Source organism: Natator depressus, chromosome 1 (genome assembly GCF_965152275.1).
Source record: "Natator depressus isolate rNatDep1 chromosome 1, rNatDep2.hap1, whole genome shotgun sequence".
Taxonomy (NCBI): Eukaryota; Metazoa; Chordata; order Testudines; family Cheloniidae; genus Natator; species Natator depressus.
This window is the reverse complement of record NC_134234.1, coordinates 323,959,135-323,983,578: the sequence shown is the minus strand read 5'-3', so window position 1 is coordinate 323,983,578 and position 24,444 is coordinate 323,959,135. Positions and strand designations below refer to the sequence as shown.

The window sequence follows — 24,444 nt, the reverse complement described above, 5'->3', positions numbered from 1 at the left end:
TTAAAAGCTTTAAACAAATCCAAACATGTTTAGAATATAAAGGCAACATTAACTTCCAGTATCCAACATTATGATCGCCTCACCTATCCTTTAATCATTGCTTTGGATTCTGACTTTTAGGACCCCCTGTGGCCGTAGCTAAACTTCTGTAGCCTTACATTGCAACCACTGCCGTGTCTTCTAAAGATGCTGGTTTAAGAACCATATTTATGTCTGTATAGTTCATTAGTGTCAGAACCTCAACTGTGCCTATAGACTTTCCAGTTAGTAACAGTAATAGTGACCATTTACCTAGTTCATTTTATCCATAGATCTCCAAGTATTTTAAAATGGGGATAGCCAGACCCATCTTTGTACGGATAGGGAAAGTGAGGTAGAGGGGTTAAGTGGCTTGCCCAAGGAGTAGCTAAATACATATACTTCAAGGCAGGCAAAAGATAGTTGAAGGGAAATGCTTTTAAATTTAGGGCCCAATTTTTGCAAGATGTCAAGTGAAGTCCTCTAATCCCAGTCTGTGAAAGTGGTGATGCTCGGCATCTTGCAGGGTCAGGCTGTTAGTTTGATCTCATGGGACAGGAAGAACTCATAAGGAGTCAGGAGATGCCAAGCTCTGGCTGTTGTGTTCTATATCTGTCCTTTTGTTTTATAACCTCTTTCTTCCATGCAGTTAAAGGGAGTGCGGTCGGATATTTACGTTCACCTTACTCAGCAATTTTTAGCTGAAATAGCCAGGCCAAAGAGTTCTGCTGAGAGTGTAGGAGGTGCATGCTATGAAAAGGCTACTTTGCTTATCCAGTTGTATAGCAAACCCGCCCAGATGTTTGCCCTTGGTGAGAGTTGTAAATGTCAAGATCTGAACAGTACGCATTTTGTATTCTTGTTACCACTGGGTTTTCTGGACCTGCCGGCTCTAAAGGGCTAATGGTGGTGGCAACATTTGTCTTAGAGATTGAGGGAAAGAGCTATAGAAACAATGTGTGATGCTGTTGTATAAGAGAACTGAGGGGAAGAGAATAAGCTTTTTTTCACAAATGCCTCCATGTTAGAGCAGCTGGGGAAGACTGTCTTGTGACAGTTTTCTGTTCCGTGACTGTTCTCTGAATCTTTCTAGGAATGGGAACGCTATGCCTCCTGTTTGTGTCTACTCATTTCTAAGTGTTTTTTGGAGTCCCTGGAAGTCTCTCTCATTCTGAAGAGTCATGCATTTGAATGATATTAATTCTGTTTATTTCAGAGGAAAGGCTAGTTCCTCTCTTTCAAGAGGAAGACTACCAGCAGCGATTATTAATTGGACTAGTAAGTGTTTTTGTTACATTCTGTGCAGTAGAAGACACACAACCTTAATCAATGTAAAGAATAAATTTGATAGTATTTATTTGTAGTTTTTCTTGCTAAATCTTTTATTCAGTGGTTCACTAGAAGATCACTTAAGCCAGTGGTGGGCACGGGCCGCATTTGGCCCCTCAGGGTAATCCGCTGGCGGGCCGTGAGACAGTTTTGTTTACATCGACTGTCCGCAGGCATGGCTGCCCGCAGCTCCCATGGGCTGGGAACAGCGAACCACAACCACTGGGCGGCCGTGCCTGCGGATGGCCAATGTAAACAAACTGTCTTGCGGCCCACCAGCGGATTACTTTGACGGGCCGCAGGTTGCCACCACTGACTTAGGCTAATCAATGTTGAGACTAGAAATGGGACAGAACATGCTGCCATGCAGGAATCAGTTTGGTTCTCTTCTCTCAGGTCAAGACACTAAGCCCTAAAAATGAAAATTAGGAGGCAGATTGTAGCTAAAAGCTAATTTGTCAAAGCCTAACTTCCTCCAGTACAAGCTTACTCTTTTTCTTATATGCTGCTGTATGCCTTGCCTAAACACTGACTTTCCATCTCACTGGGCCTCATCCCAAGCCCCTGTCAATTACTTTCAATTTTTAACTCCCTTCTAATCCCCCTCCCATGTCCTCCCTCTTTGCAAGAGCTGGCTGACTTTCAAAGAGAAGATCAACAAGATCCCCCATGATCATGTTTCCTTTTCCTGCTCCCCACTTAACACCATTTCCACTTTCTCCTTTGTTTCTCACCTGCCCTCTACCTCATTTGTAACCCCACTGCATCTATTCTTGGGCCACCGCCTCCTTTACACCATTTTTCCCAGGGTGATCTCACTTGGCTTCATCTACTGACTCCATGCTGATGACTCGCAAATTTTAAATCTCCACTCCTGAGCTGTCCCCCTCCATCCAGTCCCACATCTTAGCCAATCTGTTGGACATCTACTCCTGCAGATTTCGTGACCTGTTCAAACTCAGCACGGCTAGAACTGATCTCCTCATCTTGCCTCTGAAACCCTCAGCACGTCTCCTGTTCTCTGCTGCTCAAAATCTAGGGCTCATTTTGGACTCCTCTCTCAGCCTGGCCCTCTCATCCAAATCCTACTAATTCTTTCTCCACAACCTAAGTTGAATGCTGAGAACTGGAATATTGAAGAATCCTCTTTTCTTCCAGGAGAAGGACTGTGTAGAAGTTGTTGATGATATATGCAGCCACTGTAACATAGTAGAGTTTATAGAGATTTAGATTTGCAGGCTTTCTCCTGTTAGGCAGAGAAGTGTGGTCCAGGGATAACTGAAAGAGATCTTACGAAGAGAGGGAAGAGCATCTTTGCCAGCAGGCTGGCTAACCTAGTGAGGAGGGCTTTAAACTAGGTTCACCGGGGGAAGGAGACCAAAGACCTGAGGTAAGTGGGAAAGCGGGATACCGGGAGGAAGCACAGGCAGGAATGTCTGTGAGGGGAGGGCTCCTGCCTCATACTGGGAATGAGGGGCGATCAACAGGTTATCTCAAGTGCTTATATACAAATGCACAAAGCCTTGGAAACAAGCAGGGAGAACTGGAGGTCCTGGTGATGTCAAGGAACTATGACGTGATTGGAATAACAGAGACTTGGTGGGATAACTCACATGACTGGAGTACAGTCATGGATGGTTATAAACTGTTCAGGAAGGACGGGCAGGGCAGAAAAGGTGGGGGAGTAGCACTGTATGTAAGGGAGCAGTATGACTGCTCAGAGCTCCGGTACGAAACTGTGGTAAAACCTGAGTGTCTCTGGATTAAGTTTAGAAGTGTGTGCAACAAGAGTGATGTAGTGGTGGGAGTCTGCTATAGACCACCGGACCAGGGGGATGAGGTGGATGAGGCTTTCTTCCGGCAACTCATGGAAGCTACTAGATCGCATGCCCTGATTCTCATGGGTGACTTTAATTTTCCTGATATCTGCTGGGAGAGCAATACAGCGGTGCATAGACAATCCAGGAAGTTTTTGGAAAGCGTAGGGGACAATTTCCTGGCGCAAGTGCTAGGGGAGCCAACTAGGGGGGGCGCTTTTCTTGACCTGCTGCTCACAAACCGGGTAGAATTAGTGGGGGAAGCAAAAGTGGATGGGAATCTGGGAGGCAGTGACCATGAGTTGGTTGAGTTCAGGATCCTGACGCAGGGAAGAAAGGTAAGCAGCAGGATACGGACCCTGGACTTCAGGAAAGCAGACTTCGACTCCCTCAGGGAACAGATGGCCAGGATCCCCTGGGGGACTAACATGAAGGGGAAGGGAGTCCAGGAGAGCTGGCTGTATTTCAAGGAATCCCTGTTGAGGTTACAGGGACAAACCATCCCGATGAGTCGAAAGAATAGTAAACATGGCAAGCGACCAGCTTGGCTTAATGGTGAAATCCTAGCGGATCTTAAACATAAAAAAGAAGCTTACAAGAAGTGGAAGGTTGGACATATGACCAGGGAAGAGTATAAAAATATTGCTCGGGCATGTAGGAAAGATATCAGGAGGGCCAAATCGCACCTGGAGCTGCAGCTAGCAAGAGATGTCAAGAGTAACAAGAAGGGTTTCTTCAGGTATGCTGGCAACAAGAAGAAAGCCAAGGAAAGTGTGGGCCCCTTACTGAATGAGGGAGGCAACCTAGTGACAGAGGATGTGGAAAAAGCTAATGTACTCAATGCTTTTTTTGCCTCTCTTTTCACTAACAAGGTCAGCTCCCAGACTGCTGCGCTGGGCATCACAGAATGGGGAAGAGATGGCCAGCCCTCTGTGGAGATAGAGGTGGTTAGGGACTATTTAGAAAAGCTGGACGTGCACAAGTCCATGGGGCCAGACGAGTTACATCCGAGAGTGCTGAAGGAATTGGCGGCTGTGATTGCAGAGCCCTTGGCCATTATCTTTGAAAACTTGTGGCGAACGGGGGGAGTCCCGGATGACTGGAAAAAGGCTAATGTAGTGCCAATCTTTAAAAAAGGGAAGAAGGAGGATCCTGGGAACTACAGGCCAGTCAGCCTCACCTCAGTCCCTGGAAAAATCATGGAGCAGGTCCTCAAAGAATCAATCCTGAAGCACTTACATGAGAGGAAAGTGATCAGGAACAGTCAGCATGGATTCACCAAGGGAAGGTCATGCCTGACTAATCTAATCGCCTTTTATGATGAGATTACTGGTTCTGTGGATGAAGGGAAAGCAGTGAATGTATTGTTTCTTGACTTTAGCAAAGCTTTTGACACGGTCTCCCACAGTATTCTTGTCAGCAAGTTAAGGAAGTATGGGCTAGATGAATGCACTATAAGGTGGGTAGAAAGCTGGCTAGATTGTCGGGCTCAACGGGTAGTGATCAATGGCTCCATGTCTAGTTGGCAGCCGGTGTCAAGTGGAGTGCCCCAGGGGTCGGTCCTGGGGCCGGTTTTGTTCAATATCTTCATAAATGATCTGGAGGATGGTGTGGATTGCACTCTCAGCAAATTTGCAGATGATACTAAACTGGGAGGAGTGGTAGATACGCTGGAGGGGAGGGATAGGATACAGAAGGACCTAGACAAATTGGAGGATTGGGCCAAAAGAAATCTGATGAGGTTCAATAAGGATAAGTGCAGGGTCCTGCACTTAGGATGGAAGAATCCAATGCACCGCTACAGACTAGGGACCGAATGGCTAGGCAGCAGTTCTGCGGAAAAGGACCTAGGGGTGACAGTGGACGAGAAGCTGGATATGAGTCAACAGTGTGCCCTTGTTGCCAAGAAGGCCAATGGCATTTTGGGATGTATAAGTAGGGGCATAGCGAGCAGATCGAGGGATGTGATCGTTCCCCTCTATTCGACACTGGTGAGGCCTCATCTGGAGTACTGTGTCCAGTTTTGGGCCCCACACTACAAGAAGGATGTGGATAAATTGGAGAGAGTCCAGCGAAGGGCAACAAAAATGATTAGGGGTCTAGAGCACATGACTTATGAAGAGAGGCTGAGGGAGCTGGGATTGTTTAGTCTGCAGAAGAGAAGAATGAGGGGGGATTTGATAGCTGCTTTCAACTACCTGAAAGGGGGTTCCAAAGAGGATGGATCTAGACTGTTCTCAGTGGTAGCAGATGACAGAACGAGGAGTAATGGTCTCAAGTTGCAATGGGGGAGGTTTAGATTGGATATTAGGAAAAACTTTTTCACTAAGAGGGTGGTGAAACACTGGAATGCGTTACCTAGGGAGGTGGTAGAATCTCCTTCCTTAGAGGTTTTTAAGGTCAGGCTTGACAAAGCCCTGGCTGGGATGATTTAACTGGGAATTGGTCCTGCTTCGAGCAGGGGGTTGGACTAGATGACCTTCTGGGGTCCCTTCCAACCCTGATATTCTATGATTCTATGATTCTATGAAAGCCTTGTGTTATGTTCATTGGTCCACTGAGCTGGATCTGTTCTAAGTTATAATTTTGGCTGTTTAAAATCACTCTTTTCTTTGGTGAGAATGTGTGATAGCCAGTGATCTCAGTGTAAATCGTGCTTGTTTAACAGAGGCAGAAACTTGTTGTGCTAGTTCATGTGAATTGGCGCTTGGACTTTGAGAAGGCATCTAAACGGCTGTTTTCCTTTTCCAGATGGTTGCTCAGCTGAAAGATCATCTTATGAGGCACCTACAATATGTAGGGAAAATGAAGATTGACCAGATAGCTCTGGACTATGTTTCAAAACTGGTTAGTTTGAATTTTTTTTCCTTATTTGCCAAGTTTAAAAGTTACTATTGGAACTAGGTTTTTTAGATCACTTTCTCCGGACAAGGACTGTCTTTCTCTGTGTCTTGTGCCTGGCACATTACTCAGTAACCAGTATCTATTTTCTAGATCTGTGTGTCTATAATAAGAAGAAATACTGGAGAAGAAAACTAGTCACTGATAAAATAAGAACTATAAGATTCCTTGCAGCATGAATTCTTGATGCTTAAAGTAGAACCGGGATGCATTTTCTCTTTTGCTACAGTTTTCTGATTTTCATGTGTTCCCTCTTCATGTAAACAAAGACAAGAACCTTTTGGTGTCAGAATGCTTATTTAGCCCTGTTCTGCCAAAGTTTCTGGCAAAACAAATCAATTTAGATTGAGCCTTTAAAATAACCCCACTATTTAATAACCAAACCTGTGATGAATCTTGCTCTTTAATGTTACCTAAAGCAAGAATTCTCTTAATATGCAATTTATAGGCTTCCATTCCTGTAGGCGCCTTGACAGAAACTAAACAAAGTTGTTAAAAACAAAGGCAAGATGCCCATAAAAATTACTCCTGCCATTTGGCTGGCACGCTTTGCAAGATTCTTTTAGAAGTCTATCACTAGACCTGGATCTCCCCGCATCCTGGTTGGGAGTTTTCACTAAATTCAGAACATCTTTACATTTCCCATACCCCATTTATTGGTCAGGTGGCCTGAATGTGATTCTCTTTCCAGCATTCTTTAATGTAATCTCAGCCCTGTATGGCAGGGCAGTAACCAGCAAAGCAGGAAGTAATGAAAAGTGGGTTTAGTTTTGTCCTTGGCATTCATAGATCATCACTAAGGCTATGTTTTAGTAACGGGTATTTTTAGTAAAAGTCATGGACGGGTCACCGACAGTAAACAAAAATTCGCAGCCTGTGACCTGTCCATTACTTTTACTATAGACCCCTGACTAAAACTTGGTCTGGGGGGTCCGCTCTAGTGGGGCAGTCCAGGGATGTGGTGGGGGAGACACGAGCAGTGGCATGCAGACCGGGACCCCAGCTGGCACTGGGGAGTGGGAGGGTAGGTAGCGGCACACAGCCCAGGACCCGTACTGGGGGGGGCAGGTAGCGGCAGCGCGTGACACAGGACCCCTGCTGGTGCTGGCGGGGAGAGGGAGGGTTGGCGTGGCTGGCAGGTTCCCTATCTGGCTCCAACCGGCATGTCCTTGCAGTTCCTATGGGGAGGGAAGGCCAGGGGGGCTCAACGCGCTGCTCCCACCACAAGTGCCAGCTCAGCAGCTCTCATTGGCTGGGAACCTCAGCCAATGGGAGCTGCGGGGGCAGAACCTGCAGGCATGGGTAGTGTGTGAAGTCCCCAGGCCCCTCTGCCTAGGAGCTGCAGGGACATGCTGGTGGGAGCCGGGAAGCGCCACCCGACACTCCAACCTCCTGCCCCAGCCCTAACCCTGAGTCCGCTGCCACACACCCAAACTGCTGCTGGCTGCTGCAGAAGTCACAGAGGTCATGGAAAGTCACGGAATCCATGACTTCCGCGACCAGCACGCAGCCGTAATAATCACAGAAGTATCTTAGAAAAGCCAGAGTGGCTGAGCACCTCCGTGGAACCTCAGCATCTCGGAAAGTAAGGCATAAAAATTCAAAAGTGGCACAGGCACTCTAGAAGTATTAACCCTGTCACTGCAGTATTGGCTGGTCTAGTCCATTTTGCTACTGATGTTCTTTATCTGGGTTTTCTCCAGTTCAGTTTTAAGTGTACCAAGAGATGAGACTTATACTGCTCTACCAGTTTCTACTCCATGGTTCAGTTCACTCTTACTGAGATGGAGAATGTTCTGGTGTTAATGCACTGGGTTAATGTTCATGTTCTGTTCTACTGCAGACTCACTAGGTGACTGCGAGCAAGTCACTTACTGTCCCCCATCTGGAAATAACGATAATGCTTCCTTTTCCCTGCACGTCGTCTTGTGTATTTGATTGCAGGAACTGTGGGGCAGGGATTGTCTTTGTACAGCCTAGCACAGTGGGGACTCTGAAGTGCTATCTGAATACAAACAACGTCAAATGACTTGCACACACTCAAAACTTGGTTACATCATTATAATTGAACCAAATTGCACCTGTAAGCTGCAATTTTTCTGAACTGGGTAGAAGCTGGATAAGTATGTGCTTACTCAAACTCTACCAAGTCCCTGCAGTCATCCAATTTTGTCATGCAAGTAATAGCATGGCAAATGACTGTGGCATAATTGTTGGGAACTCCTTTAGAAACTTCTCTTCCCTACTGTGTGCTAATCTTCAGATATAGCTAAAACTCCAGATGTAGACTAGGGATTCTGTTGCTTACTGGACCAGAAATGAAAGCCTTTCCAGACAGAAGGCATGATTTTTCTGGTGCATGCCTGAAAGTTGAAAGTCATTCTCATTTCCTGGAAATGAAAGAGAAACTGCTGAACTCCAGAGTATTTCAACTGGAATTTCCCATCAAGTCCAAAAAGTTTTGAACTTGGAAAATACTGGAATGTTATTCAGAGTTATCTGGCTTGTGCTATGAGTTCATCACTGTACCATGGGGAAGTAAACTTTAACCTCTCTGTGCCTTTGTATACCCCCAGGAATATGGGGATAATACTTGCTTTAGGAGTGTTCAATTAATCCCTCCAAACTAGTATTTCTAAAGAATTTTGAGACGCCAAGATGAACGGCATTAGAGACGTGCCAGATGTTTGTGGTGGTGGTGAGCTACAAAAACACTTCTCATTTAATATTAATGGGATTATTGCAAACAGCCCTATATGGCAGTTGAGGTTTTGGGAATGAGGCGGGACTTGCACGCTGCACTGAGCATGTTTAGGAAATCCTTTCAACATTCTCATACAAGGGCAGGTTCTCTGTTGGCTGCAGAAGCTTAGAGAGGCCAGAGGTGAGTGGGACTAGCAGCTGGCACTGGCCAATAGTTCTGAGCTGGAGGTTAGCCAGGGAGCACAAGAAAGAGACTGTGTGGGCTGAACGCTTGTTTGTGGGTGTTGCAAACCAGCTAAGAAGAGAGACTGAACTGGGAGGGTCTGAGGAGAAGACTTCACTTGTGTGCACTCGCCTCTTGCATGGTGGGTCTGCAACTCACAGGCAGGAAGCTTGTGGTCTCCCCTCCTTCCCCTTTAGACTTGTGCAGCAAGTTGACTATCCCACTGCTTTTAACATTAGTCAGTTGGATTGGGCCCTTGAGTCCTTCCCCCACCAAAAGGCCCAGTCAGGCAGCCATTATGTTTTCATTTGCCTCACAATCATGGAGTCTTTTCACATCTGTTTGTAGTTAAATAATCTGTGTTGGCCAGCTTGGCTGTGCACGCTGTAGGGATACTAGTGAATTAGTTTTAGGATTTCTTGTGCCTGAGAGACACATTGATTAAAGGAGGCAGCTCCCCCATCTCAGATGTTGCAAAAGCGATGGGAACAGCTGAAGTCCTGATTGGAATAATCAGAGGAGACCTAAAATCCACACATTGTTATATTGTGAACTGGTGTTGGAAATGCTAGCAGAGGCTATCGACCTTCCACACAAGAACTCATCCACATCTCTTTCTGTTCTAGCTGGATCTGATCTGTCGGATAATGGAAGCTGTTTGGAGGAAATACAGTCTTCAGTCCTGCATTCTCTGCTTGTAAGCAAGAGTTTTCTATTAATCTACAGCAAGTTTTATAGAATGTGGCAAAATGGTTTTGCCAAGTCCACCTTGCCATGGTTGGTTTTTGGTAGTATTTATATTGCTAACACCTGACTAAAAACCCAACACCGGATAGGCAACAGAGGGCAGCTTCACTAGTGGGCGGGGGAAAGGTGCATAAAGAAAAGCTTCACTGAGCTCCCATTGGTTTGAGTCTGGGTTGTGGGTGCTGAAAAATCAGGCCACTTACATCCCTATGCAGATACCTATGGACAAGAAGTGTCTAACTTTTGGTACTCTGCTTAGAAAGTTTTAGCTCATTGTTTCATGGCAGAGACTGGTAGGTATGCTGCACTCCACATAGATGATGTACGACCACATTTCAAATTGTCAACAACAACAAGAATCCAGTAACTTTTACTCTTAAATAAACTAAGCTGGTCTCTCAGGACAATGAATTCTTTCTGTTTAAAATGTGTTCATTTAGCTGTCACACAAAGTGACTAAGCCATGGGGGGAGTTCGATGTCTTTGGCTGCTAACAGGCAGTTTTATTAAATGCAGGGACGAGCGAGGAAGCGTGGCAGAGTTTTCAGCTTTCCACATCATGAGTCGGATTCTAGAAGCTGCCAATGGAATGTGTATGCCCCTTCCTCCTGGTAAGCCCTGTGACACTGGATCTCTACGTTTCATTATTTTATTCCACCCTTGAGAATAAGAGCATTGCTTTGACTTTCTTCCAGACCAATAGCATTTGCAGTAAGTGCATGCTGTGTTAACTTTGGCAGGCCTGAGATGTACTCAGTACAGCTGTGTGGGGAAGAGCTCTCCATAAACACCTGCAGTGAAATAAAACAAACGTCAATTGTTACAACAAAGATGGCAAATCATGTAGTTTTTGAAAAGTTTCACTTCCAAGCACCATTTCAATTCTGTGGCAAAGCATCACCTACAGTTACATGTTTGTTTTTCCCCCTTCCCCTTCTTAATGAATTTTTAGTTCAGAAAGTAGCTGGGTTGGACTTTCAGTTTCAAGGGCTACCAACGTAAAGGACATCCAGTGGAAAAACTGTTTTTTTCATGCTGCCCTGCTAATGTATTTCAGCCCTGAACTTCCAGCTGTGAGGATGGAGTAGAGGCCCTGATCCTGCAGCTGCCCCCAGGGGTGAGCCCTGTGCCCCTGTAGATGTCCATTGACTGCAGCTTAAGAGTCTGCTCATGTGAAGCAGCTTGCACTATCGAAGCCTACATTTTCATGTCTGTGCAGTCCTTGAAGGCTGCAGAGATGGAAAGTTTCAGTTAGTGCCAGTTTTCAGAAGGGTCACCAACCAACTGTGACACAGTAACTGCTCTTGGACACTGTGGCTGCAAACTTGAACCAAAAACAACGAGGAGTCCTTGTGGCACCTTAGAGACTAACAAATTTATTTGGGCATAAGCTTTCGTAGGCTAAAACCCACTTCATCAGATGCATGGAGTGGAAAATACAGTAGCAGATGTATATATACACAGTACATGAAAAGATGGGAGTTGCCTTACCAAGTGGGTGTCAGTGCTAACGAGACAATTCAATTAACAGTAGAATACCAAGGGAGGAAAAATCACTTTTGAGTGGTAATGAGGGTGGCCCATTTCAAACAGTTGACAAGAAGGTGTGAGTAACAGTAAGGGGAAATTAGTATGTGGAAATTAGTTTTTGTAATGAGCCATACACTCCCAGTCTTTATTCAGGCCTAATTTGATGGTGTCCGGTTTGCAAATTAATTCCAGTTCTGCAGTTTCTCATTGGAATCTGTTTTTGAAGTTTTTTGTTGTTGAAGAATTGCCACTTTTAAGTCTGTTGTTGAGTGTCCAGGGAGATTGAAGTGTTCTTCTACTGGTTTTTGAATGTTATTCCTGCTGTCAGATTTGTATCCATTTATTCTTTTGTGATCATGATCCGTTGGGAACGATGATCATAAGTAACCCTTCCCCCCATCCAGATGAACTGATGTCTCAGTAGGGGACACAAGGAAGAAGGGAAAGAAAAGATGGGAAAATGTTGACTTAATTTAAAATGAAGAGTGAGAATGCTACAAGGCACTTTAAAGTTGCTATTCAGTCTGTTAGGGATACAGGGACTATATAAAGGGACCCACAGGGATAAATTAGAAAGGAGTTTGGCTCAAGAAATCCAGGGGACAAAGGATGTAATGAAAATTAACCATTTTTTCTTTTGATGGTGCTAGACTTCCATTACCGAGGGCTTCTGATAATCCCCCATACAATTTTCAAAGCGCTTTCTTTTTAAATTTTAGGAAGAATTTCTTAATACTAATGTTTTACATTTTTGTAAATCGTATGTTGTTGTTTAATTTGCCAAAACAGTAAGGGGTTTACAGACACTTGATAGATTTCGTCTGGATTTTAATCCAGTTAAGAATGTTTTTGCGGAAGGATTTGGCTTATGATCATACTGTTAGTTGTGAGACCAAAGTATATGTATAACCACATGCTGGGGGGATAGATCTGAGTCTATTAGATCAGAAACATGAATCTCAAAACTCCCTCAGTATTGAAGCCATTTTTGTGCTGGTTCATGCTATGCTGGAGCATGCATAGTAACCACATATCATGCATGTTGAGTTTTATTTCTTGATTAATTGAGAGGGGGGTGGGACTAAAAGACACATACATAAGAAATTTTAAATGCCAACAAACAATTTATAGAATATTTAGCACTCTTTTGTGAATTAAAAATATTTTAAAATTAAGTAACTACTTTATGGCATGTCTCCAGACTCCTCCGTTTCACTTCCTGTTCCTTGCAGGGTGCGTTAAGATAACGGGAACTCAGCAGTTTCATATTATAAGTAGAAAATCCTCTGGGGAAGAAGGGTTTTTACCTTATTGTAACATAGTATTAGTTGGAACTGATTACACTAGCTTAATCTTCAAACTGATGTATTCACTTTAACTTAATACTGTTGCAGAGGGTGGAGGTGTTAAATAACATGAAGACTAAACATTTTTGCATGGCAAGTGTTGATAGACTCTTCCTCTCTTCCCATAAATAGAAATATATAAGTGTTAGTAAAGGAAGTATTGTTATCAACTAAGCGTAGTGCTGTGCATGGCATGGCTGTAATTGGAGGCTTTGCACAAAACTGTTTGTATTTCTGTTGCACAAACAAGGGGTCCTTTCTTTGCAGGTTTTCATAGTTTGCACACGGGACTTGGAGTTAGATGTCTGCCTTTGCATACCCTGCTGCATTACATTGATAATGGGGTGCTACAGCTGACTGAGACATGCGCTACAAAACTTTTGAAAGGTATAGTGGATTTAACCATAGACACTTAGATTACGTTCCTTTGTAACAAGTCTGCTTTGGAAATGGATACCCTTGGTATATTTTGAAGGGACACCCATGGCTCTTTGCACAACTGGCTGCTGCTTTTTTAAAATGTTGGGTTTTTTTACTCTTACAGTACAGAGAGGAAAAATACAAGGGCTGAGGGTTCAATTCTTCACTTAGAATTGAAAGTTATTGTTGAAAGCTGTTCCTGTGGAGCTGCTTTGAAGTCCATGTGGTTGCACAGCTGTTCCAGAGGACAGAATTGGGCATGAGCCTACATAACACTATCCCTGATGCGATAGACCATGAAATATCCATTGTGAGACTTTCAGCAGATCACACATGGATCCCAGTCTCATTTTTAAACTAGGAAATGTATAGACACGTTAACATTAATGATTTTCATAGGATTTATCTATAGCTTAAAAAAAGACCCCTGCCCTCAGAATAACTGGGTGAGCTTGCCTCAGCAAATTTCCTCAGATGTATACAACAGACAAAATGCTTTTGGTGCTCGCATTGGTGGAATGTCCAGAAAATTCTGCCCAAGGCAATAAAGTCTTTTTAAAAACAAAAACCCCAGGAGTTTAAGACCATCATGCTTTAAAGACCTTTTAAAATATGCTGTTACACCTCCAGAGTGGTTATTTTCATTAGGCTTTCTTGTAAGTAGGCTAAGAAACTCACCCCATTCTTTCTATGTTTTGTGAACATTTTAAAAGAAGAAATAGTGTACAAAGCAGCATATGAAAAATCATGTTTTGCATAATCACTTCTCATATACGCCAGTCACTATGTTCTTGAATTATTTTCCAAATTTGCAGCCACGTTATCCGACTTTGTGTTTCTTGGCATAGGACCAACTTTATGCAGTCATCATAAAGCCAACATCTTCATGAAACCAGTTTGTGGCTTCATAAACAATATAATGACCACAACTGTGTTCATTGTCCTTTTAGCTCAAAGGGAGCAGTTAGCATAACTCAGTTTATCTGAATCAGTTATTGGAATACAGCAATAGGTAGAACCTCAGAGTTACAAACACTTTGGAAAAATGGAGGCTGTTCGTAACTCTGAAATGTATGTAACTCTGAACAAAACATTGTGATTGTCCTTTCAAAAGTTTACAACTGAACATTGACTTAATACAGCTTTGAAACTTAACTATGCAGAAGAAAAATGCTGCTTTCCCTTTATTTTTTTTAATAGTTTACATTTAACGCCGTACTGTACTGTGTTTGCTTTCTTTTTTTCTCTGCTACTGCCACCTGATTGTGTATTTCCGGTTCCAAATGAGGTGTGTGGTTGACTGGTCAGTTCGTAACTCCGCTGTTTGTAACTTTGAGGTTCTACTGTACCACACTATAACATAACTAAAGTAGTTATGCTACTGTAATCAAACCTGTAACACAATACTTACCCAGTGGATAAAAGAAAATAGGTACAGATTTATACAGTACACCATATCTTGTAATCTCCAGGGTTATGAAACAATTATTACGCTTTTGGAAGGTGATGCTTCAAATTCTAATTGTTCCCAATAGGTCTGAATATTTGTACTCAAAACTGTTATCTCAAAGGGTGAGGGGTGTTTGTCTGTGTGTAATATAAGTTAATGTGTATTTTGCTATTGAGTTCATTTAAGAAGCCATAGCCCTGAAGTCATGGTCAGTTATTTATTTCCCTCTCTAATTTGTAGATCTGGACAACACAGAGAAGAATGAAAAGCTAAAATTTAGCATCTTTACAAGACTTCCTGAGGTAACTGCATGGGGTGCTTCTTAGGTTTTGGATCCAGTTGTTATGAAATTGATCTGAGCTCAAGACTTAAGTCCCATGTAAATCATCATAAGATGGCTTAACTGGCTGGGACTTAAATAGTGCATGCTGGTCCACTGAACAGGGATGAAGTTCACCTTGTGTATCTTCAGGGCCTTAGCTACATATACCTTTTCTTTAAGTTTGACAGTGACTGGGAGGAGGGTGATTATTACATTGAGGAAAGAGGGCTTTTTTAACTCTCTGAATATTTAGTATTGGTGATCCATGTTAATGCTGGGACTAATAAGCATTTCCCTTTAATTCCTGGAGTTTCCTACTCCTGTCCAACTTCACTACCTGTTACAAATATATATTGTCTAGGGCAGTACAAGCTATTCCTATGTCATTTTGTAATGCATACTCTGGTTGGTAATTATATATGCAAAACCTATTTCAATCTTAGTCCGTAGGTCTGGTTTTACCCAATTATTAACGGATGAGGTTTCTTACTACACTAGATTCTTGTTGGTACTGGAAGCAAAAGGAACTCTGGAGCCTGGTTTCTTAGCTATCACATTTTTTATTTTTATTTTTTAGTAAAATCAAGCTGTGACTCTTGTTTACCCTTGTGAGTAGGAAGGCAGAGAAAGGGGGACATGTTCCCAAAGTAATTACCCAGAGCTACTGTAGTAACAAATTATTCTCTCTTAGAGCCTGTTACCTCTGCCCCTTAAAGAACTAGAGGAGTTCCTGTTGAAAAATGTGAGATGCAGTTTTCACCCCTTCCAGCTTAGTAAGAGACCAGAAAGGGAAGTTGAACCTAAGCCTCCCCCAAGATTAAGCAGGGTTTTATTGCTAGGAGATCAGCTAGCTCCAAATCATACTTAAGCTAATCCTTTCTGGAAGCTTTGCATTTCTGTTTAGTGATTTGCATGTAGCACTCTTGATTACCTAACCCACTCCATTGTCTACTGCCCAAATCCAGTAGGCTATGTCTATATCCTGAATTGTAGGTCACTGCCATACTGTCTTCCAAGGAATCCAGCACATTGTGAGTGCTACCAGAATACAAATAAATCCTATAAATGTAGAGCGTCTGATGGATGTGATTAATATTGCTACACTGAGTGCTGATTGTGTACAACAGTTCATGCAGAAGCATCTGAAAAGCATGTACACACCATATCACCTTATGGTCTTTGAGGTAAAATCCAATCTTCTTTTGGGGGAGATCCCTGCAGTGTAGCAGCCTTGCCTCTGGTGAGAAGAACTTGATAAGGCACCTCCAAAGCCAATCACGGATGCATCAGTAGTGATGACAGGAAAAAGAAGGGCTAACTCCTCACCTTCCCCCTTCTACTCCAGTTGTCTTGCCTCTGCAGTACTTCTAGAACGCATTAACCCAGTGGGCAGAAGGTTGAGCATGGATCCCCGTGTGGCAGTGGTGCGCTGTTTTACTGGCCCTGCCCAACGTGACCATAGTTGCTAATTGTTAGTTTATCATAGAAATGTTGGGCTGGAAGGAACCTCAAGAGGTCATCAAGTCTCTCCTCCCCATGCTGAGGCAGGATTAAGTCTCACCTGTTCTTAAAAACCTCCAGTGACAAGGAGGTTGTGGAATCCCTAGATAAACTATTCCAGCGCTTAACTATCCTTATAGTTAGATTTCCCAAACATCTTATCTGAATCTCCCATGCTGCAAACTAAGGTAGTTGTTACTTGTTTGACCTTCGGTGGACATGGAGAACAATTGATCACCATCCTCTTTATAACAACTTAGAGATATTTTAAGACTGTTATTAGGTCCTCCTAATAACAGTATGATGCACAGACCAGATCTTCACTCTATAAAACATAATAGAACAATGCTTAGAATTGCAACAGAAGCTCTACATAAACTTCATAGACTTTGAGAAGGTTTTTGATAGCATTCACAGGACCAGCCTATGGCGCATTCTGTGGGCATATGGAATCCCTCTATATATAATCAACATAATCAAAAGCTTTTATTTCAACTTTACATCACAGTGATCTCAGTTTTGAAGTCAAAAGAGGAGTACATCAGGATTGCATGTTTGCAATCCTCTTCAACATTGCCATTGACTGGGTAATGCAGCGTACAACAAAAGATATGCCAAGAGGCATTAAAGGGACACCCTTCTCATCCCTTGCAGATCTAGACTTCGCAGATGATCTCGCTCTCCTATCACATACCCAACACCATATACAAGAAAAAACAACTCAACTCAATGCGTTCAGCCAGCAAATTGGACTGAAAATCAATCACAATAAGACAGATGATATGACCTTTAATATTGCCTCACTGTCACCAGTACGAATAGAGGATTATGTTCTCACCAATGTAGAAACATTCACATACTTGGGCAGCACCATCAGCTGGGACAATTGAACAAGCCAGGATATCGGGAACAAAATCAATAAAGTCAGGAACACCTTTAGGAGCTTAAATACAGTTAAAATACAACACCAAAACCAAACTCAAGATTTATCAGAGCTGCCTACTTTCAACATTACTTTATAGTGCAGAATGCTGGGGAATGAGAAAGTTTAACATGTCCAAACTGTCTTCATTCCATACAACCTGCCTCAGAAAAATCCTCCATGTCTTTTGGCCCAGAACAATCCCAAACCAAGATCTAGTGACATGGATTGGACATGTGCTTCGGATGGAAACTGATTCCATCACCAGAGTACAAGAACAAATCATGCCAAACCAATGTTAGCTATCACCTTCTTATCCTCCAGGTTTGAACAAATTGATTATTTTATAGTTTGTTCCAGTATCTTTCTGGGTATCAAAATTAGGCTGACTGGTCTGATTCTGTGGGACTTCCTTTTCCCCCTTTTTGGAAATAGTACTATGCTTAACCTTCTCCAGCTTCTGGGACCTCACTTGTCCTTGAGTTCTCGAAGATAATCATTAATGATTCAGAGATTGCTTTGGGCTAGTTCCTTACATCCTCTTGGGTGAACTTCATCGGTCCTGCTGACTTGAATATGTGGACTGTTGTGTGTTTCCAATCACTGAAAGTACCAATAGAATTTTTCTGTAAAAAGAGTTTCTTTACTTGGTTGCATTTAAAAAAAAAGTGTCAAAGCTTTCTTTGTCTTCTGTATTTTGTTCTAGGAATGGTTTAGTCAGTTGAGGCACGGCTCACAGTGCGGAATCTATAATGAGCTGTTAGCCATTGGGCACTGTTGGGAAGGAGAATGGATTGATTCTAAGTGTACTCTCACTCTGGTGCTTAGTCATTAAGTAGCGAGACCTATTGTGACAGAAACTGCCACGTAAGGGCAATAGGCTCAGTATTGCATTGCATCTATTTTGTTTGTTTTTTGCTTAATAGGCAATTGGTCGCAAGGTCAGTCAGCTGTGGAATCATCCTGTCAACTCTAATTTTATTGCAAGGAACTCCGTTAAACTTTTGCTTGATAAACTTAGGAAGAGACAGGTAAGAGTTTGGTGGTGGCAATTGCTTGTTTTTTAATCTTTTAGCTTTGATAGTCTTGAGTCCAATGTATACTCTACCATTTGGACTGTTAGCCACTCTTAACTCAGTATTTAACTAGCTACTTTACCACTTTTGTGATGTAATATAAAGTGTTTTTCCTTTACAGCATAACAGACCAGTGGTGGACAGACTGTCTGTCCATGTAGAGTTTCTGCCACTTAACTACTTAGTTGATATGCTGGCAGAGGTAGAAGATCAAGGTAACATTATTTATTTATTTATTTATTTATCTATTTATTCAGCATGTTTATAACAGTAGTGCCCAAGGACCAAAGAGAAGTGGGTTCTTTCTGTACTTTGTTCCTTTAATGAGCTGTCTGTGTGCCCCTGGATGTGCACATAGGGTTTTATCCTGTCCCTATGGAAGACTGCGGCCAAATGCCATTGATTTCCATAGGTGCAGGATTGGGCCTGTAGCTCCCATTTCCACTAATGGAAGCTGTGTGCATGCAGAGAAGTGGAGTTTGGGGTTTTTACGTAGAACAGTACTGCTTTTACTTACAAAAAGCAGTAGTGTAGAGCTGGAGTTCCCACCGTGGCTGTGAACATCCTCAGCCCCTCAAAGTATTCCTGCCCCGATTTCTCTCAAAAGGGCGCCAGTGGATATAGTGGAAAGCCAGGGTGGTGTGGCTGAAGTAAACCAAAGGAGTCAGGCTGGAATGACTTCTTCCTGTTTCAGGTATAACTGCAAGCTCAGTTATTGTTTAAAGGCTAAGAGCTTTAAATAAAAATAAAGTGACAAACCCACTTGGGGCATGTGGGTTAGCAACGCGTCATTAAAAACCACACATGCAGCTTTGGTTTTAGAAGGGATGTATACAGAATGCCTGCCAGTCTCTCAGTAGTAGTTACCTACCTATGGGTATATTAACCTTTCCATAAGAATTACATGTGTGTGTAATGGGCTTCTTACCTTTCTGGTATCACTACTCTGTTTCCCCTTATTCAGCCAGTGGTGGGTAGTTTCTCCCTGACAAATGGGCAATTTGGGGTTTAGCTCTCTGGCCAAACCTCAATAAGAGTTCTCTCCCTTTGGGGGCAACCAAACATTTAAAAACAACATGGTCCTAAACGGCCATCCATGGGCTAAATAGTTTATTCACCTCCTCAGGCTGCAGTTTTCTGTTTATCTTCTTGTCAAGCTAAAATGCAATAATTTGCCTTCTCCAGGCTCAATCAAGAGTCCTTCCTCCACAGGCATCAGCTCTGGTGTTCCAGTTGATAGGGGACTTCCTCCCACTTTGTTGGAAGCTCCAACTTAGTACTTTTTAAAGAGTGGTACCAACACTGAGCCTCCAGCCTATACCAATTCTGTATTGTCCTAGAGTTTTTTCCTTCTTTTCGCTTTCGTTCAGGCCTTGAACCACTTACCTCTTTCCAGAGCATCTACCTGTTCATTGGCCCCTCCTTGGCTCACTGCTTCCATACCTTTCTTAGTGAAAACCCTTCTCCACATCTCACCACTTACTCCCTTGTTGGTGTGTCCCTTTGTGAGCCAGCTTTTTATATAGCTCTGGCATTTCTGTCACATGGTTCCCTTCTGATGACATGATCAGTCTGGGAATCATAACCATCCTAAGTCCCTGGCCATAAAGGGCGTAGGACCAGATTTTTAAAGGTATTCAGGCATTGCTGCACTTAGGAGCCTAAATCCCATTGACTGTTTAATCTATTTTAAGGTTTTATACTGGTGCCCATCTGTATTGTCAACTGAGTGCCTCTAACATAAAATCAATAGCAAAGTCTTCGGTGCACCTTGTAGAGTCTCTGGGTCTCCTCCCTGTGGGATATGTTCTGTTTATGTCCCAGTAAGAAGCAGGCTGGTGTTGCCAGCTTTGAAAGGCATTAGCCCCCTTTGCTACTATCTGGAAAGTAGCCAAGGTTAAATGTTAATCAAATCCACAAATTTTTCCCCCTAAATTACATTGCTTGCAATTTCATGTAACAGTATTACGAAACTGACAATACCAGGGCCACATTCTATAAGTCCTCCTTCAATTTATACTCAAGCAAAACTTCCATTGATTTCAGAGTTTTGCCTGTGTAAAATCTTCAGGATTTGACCTGCTTGTACTTAGATAAAAGTGGCTGACAGACTCAACCTTATGACCTGATATTATATTGATACAGACTTTAAAGGTTCTATGAGTCTGTTTAAAAAAAAAAAAAAAAAAAAACAACCCATAGAAGTCAATAGTACGGCTCCCATTAGCTTCAGTGGACTCTGGATCAGACCTTATGGGCTAGATTCACAAAGGTACTTGGGCATCTAGAGAGGTAGTTAGTCACTTAAGCCCAACATTTCGGCTCCATTGACATGTGCAAAATCACGTCTCAGCTGCCACCTAACCCTGTGGGTGATTAAATTCCCATCAGTACCAAAATTCTCTGCATGGGCCTGCTCAAAGCCACCTAAGTTCTGATGCTGCCCAACAGCTAATGAGCTGCTTGAATCCCACACTCAAACCGAAGCCCCAGCAGGATTCTCAAACAAGGTGTTTCCCCGCCTACCTCTCCAATGCGGCCCAATCCTGTAGGTGTGCTCAGAGTGCACATCTAGGGTCAGGCCCACTCAAAAGACAGCAAGGGGCAAGCAGGTTGGGAATTTTTCAGGGGTGTGGGTGTTTCAGATTCAGATCCCTGCTCTGTTAGATTTGGAGCTGGGATTTGAACCCTGTTTTCTACATGCCAGGTAAATCTCAACCACCAGGTTATAAGGGATTCTGGGATGGATCTTTCTCAATCTCTTATTTGGAGCTGTTTCATTTTTGTATAAATAAATATTACTGGAGCAGGGACTTTAACCTAACTCTCCCACATCCTAGGCAAGTGCCCTAATCACCAGGCTGTAGAGTTACTCTTTTTTGCTCTCTGCCAAATGAATATTTAAATATTTATACCAAGTGGACTACCTCTCACAGGAGAGATTGAGAGAGGTCCACCCCAGAATGCGCAAGAGCCTAGTGATTGGGCCACTTACCTGGGCCCTAAGTCCCCACCCCTTTTTCTCTGCATTTCTCTCCCCGCTTGCTTTAGGTGGCTCCCCACTCAGAGTGCTGGATTCTGAGAATCTTTCTTTGGCATTGAACTCTTTCTTTCCATGTACTGTATGAGGAGCTGGGGCACCTAACTTGGGGCTGAGAATTCCAAATAGTGAGGCATTATAATGTTTAAGAACCTTGGTGAATCTAGCCCCGGATCCTTACAAGAAATATTTTTCTCCTTATGAAAAAAACTAGGGGCAAAAACTTTTAAAAACTGAGCGTTTGAATTTCAGAGATGCTGAGCGTCCAAGTGAAATCAATGAAAGCTGGGGGGAGGGCTTCACATCTATGAAAATACATTTTAATCCTAACTTTGGGTACCCCAGATTGAAAATGTTGGTCATGGTGTCCTGGGGATTGAAAGTATTGGTGCAGAAGAACATTCATTTTGTAAATGCTGATGTTCTCAATGTGCTTTTCCAGGTCTGAATCCATTTGAGGAAGAAGACAATGTGAATGCAAAATTTGTAGAGGAAACAGCACTGAAACACACCATGATGCTTTTAGGCCTGTAGTACTGCTAAAATATATTGGGTTAATTCAGAAACCATGTCAGTCTTGCTACATATATCAACATTTCAACAAGCATATTTGCAACTAAAATTCCAGGGTTTAATACTTCTCAAAAATTGTTAATATTTAGAAAACAAATGTCATATGAAACGATCCCAGTTTTCAGTTGCAACCATTAACTAGTAAAAAGCTGCCCAAAATAATATATGCTCCACTCTACTCATGCATGTATTGAGCAGGGACTAGACTGAAATTGCAGACTTGCTAGTAAATACAAGGAAGATGAAGGATTGGAGCTGGGGGAAAAATATATCTGATATAGACCTGGCTCTCCAGCTAAATATGTTTTTATTATTCAGTTTTACACTGTGGAATGGCTTAACAGGAGTAGGTGTAGAAAGTTTCAGAATATGGTGGGAAAAGTTTCTTTTAGAATTTTATTTTTATTCTAATACCAGACTTACAGGCAAGACATTCTTAAAAAAGAACAGTCCAATTACATTGTGAAATAATGAGAAATTGGCAGCTGTTATTGCACTGATGTATAAAGGATTTCTTTGAGATTGCATAGTTATAGGCTAGAGGCAACAAATGCGGAATAACTCTTTGTATATAATGTATTAATAAAGGTGTATAAATTCCTCATATAGGCAGTACATCTCTTAACAGTACTGCCCCCATGCCTTTGGAGTTGGGTTTTAATATATTTGCTCTCTCTGTAATGTGTATAAGAACTTTTCCTGATGTTTATAATGTACTGTACAATACAGCAGAATAAGAAAGCTTCTTTGGAAGCTTATCTTTACAGTGACTTTGATGAATTGTATTTAATTCTGCCCCTATGACTTTTAATGTTTTTAGATCAAGTGTTAGATTTTTAAAAAATTGCTACAGATTTTTTCCTTCAGTTCCCAGCTATATTTATACAGAACTGACCTAACCCATTTATTTTTTTAGCTGTGAGCTTTAACAGCAATAAAAAAAGGAGTGCTTTGTTACCAAACAGGGAAAATTTGTGAACTTCAAACATGCTGAAATAGCATGGAACAGATGTACTTCCATTTACAGGGTAAGAAAATGTGCCAAAGTTTCAGAAGTAGTAAACTAGAATGAATTTGATGTTACTTTTTTTCTTTTTAATTCCGGTATGTTCCTCAAGCTCTCTGTATAACTACCTCTGTTATCTTTTCTCAGCATAGTTTCAAATAGGGGAGTATGTTCCCAAACTTGTGTACCTATTTCGTAGTGTTGAATGAGAGAGATTCAGCTCCCAGAAAGAGGGCCCTTCTTACACTTTACTTCTCAGTATGTAAGAGCATTCACTCTTTCTTCTCCTCTTGCTCCTTCTCAATAATGGGACTTGTTCCCTCTACTATGGTTGCCATCAGTGATAAAGGAGGATTAGCTTTATCACTGGTCTGTAGTGAGAGAAAGGGCATTTTTTGATTTAAACAGACATGCCTGGCAATTATCTTCAGTCCAAACTGCTCCCCATATTGATTTATTTGTATAATGAATAAGGACATAGTTCAATTATGTTAATGTTAAAAAGAAAAGCTACAAAATCTTCTCTTGTTAATAAATGCTTATAAAGTACAAACAGGTACAATAAACAAGTTTAAAAACCAATTTTGATTGTTGTTCATTCCTCTTAACATTTCAAAATACTGCTATGTATTGCATGCTGAACCCCTGTTAGCAAGGATAAAGTGCTGTAGGGACTATTTAGCTATACTATCTACTTCAAAAATATTTTGGCAAACTGCTAGCAAACATTTAAAAACATTTACAATATTAAGAGCTGTTGGCTTTGCGTATTCAATTGCTACTACTGGACTTATGGTTTAGGTGGAACAGGATCACTTGTTCAGATTTCAATTGGCTTAACAATAGGTTTTCTTATGTGTCTCATATTTGAACCAGGTTCAGTTGGTTTGAAAGGAGCCAAAGCACCATAGGGACGTGGCAAAGGGAGAACATTTTCATCATCTGGGATGTATGCATTGGGGCGCTGCTCTGCTGTTGTATAGACACTATTTGGTGATGCATACTCTTCCTCTTCTGCAGTACGCTGTGAAGAAACACATTTTTAATCGGATACAACACTGACAGTCCGTTTCGCAATTCATGGTGAAGACATTACTTAGAACTCCATTTACCACTTCTCAGCTATAGAGCAAAGCACTTTACAAAGAACACTACTGTACTAATATCCCCATTTTTACAAATGAGGAAACTGAGGCACAAAATATTGAAGTGACTGTCATAACATAGGAGAAACTGTTAATTCCAAAGCAGTTTTGTTGGGGAAGCCTTCCTTGGCCTCAAGGCAGTACTTTCTTTAAATGGGTGCACTGTGCATTCCTCGATGCTCAGGCAGCTTTTGCCAGAGAGAGGTGGAAAGACCATGGCCTGCCTTCTTCCAGCCCTTGTGGAGGCTAGTGCTGTCAGGAGTGCTGTTAATGCGCCCTACTGAAATTATACTTTTCCCCTGCCTCGTGAGCCTGAGGTTGAGGGAACCTCATACAAATAGGACATCTTTTTATAATATTGCCCCTACTTAGTGTG

General features: G+C 42.3%; 2 protein-coding genes across 3 annotated transcripts in view; one reads left to right on the top strand and one right to left on the bottom strand.

The window, feature by feature from the left end:
• Positions 1 to 23,468, top strand: part of GSAP (gamma-secretase activating protein) — a 66,076-nt gene extending 42,608 nt beyond the window's left edge. Inside the window, exons 23-31 of the mRNA XM_074942538.1 lie at positions 1,235 to 1,296; positions 5,916 to 6,011; positions 9,618 to 9,688; positions 10,255 to 10,349; positions 12,882 to 13,001; positions 14,725 to 14,786; positions 18,155 to 18,259; positions 18,426 to 18,519; positions 21,787 to 23,468. Of these exons, the coding sequence (XP_074798639.1) occupies positions 1,235 to 1,296; positions 5,916 to 6,011; positions 9,618 to 9,688; positions 10,255 to 10,349; positions 12,882 to 13,001; positions 14,725 to 14,786; positions 18,155 to 18,259; positions 18,426 to 18,519; positions 21,787 to 21,878 (797 nt within the window). The 3' untranslated portion in view covers positions 21,879 to 23,468. The remainder of the gene's footprint in view (positions 1 to 1,234; positions 1,297 to 5,915; positions 6,012 to 9,617; positions 9,689 to 10,254; positions 10,350 to 12,881; positions 13,002 to 14,724; positions 14,787 to 18,154; positions 18,260 to 18,425; positions 18,520 to 21,786) is intronic.
• Positions 22,274 to 24,444, bottom strand: part of CCDC146 (coiled-coil domain containing 146) — a 125,035-nt gene continuing 122,864 nt past the window's right edge. Inside the window, exon 19 of one of the 2 annotated variants that reach the window (XM_074942535.1) lies at positions 22,274 to 23,947. In XM_074942535.1, the coding sequence (XP_074798636.1) occupies positions 23,744 to 23,947 (204 nt within the window). In that variant the 3' untranslated portion in view covers positions 22,274 to 23,743. The remainder of the gene's footprint in view (positions 23,948 to 24,444) is intronic. The other variant, XM_074942537.1, reaches the window with a different exon arrangement.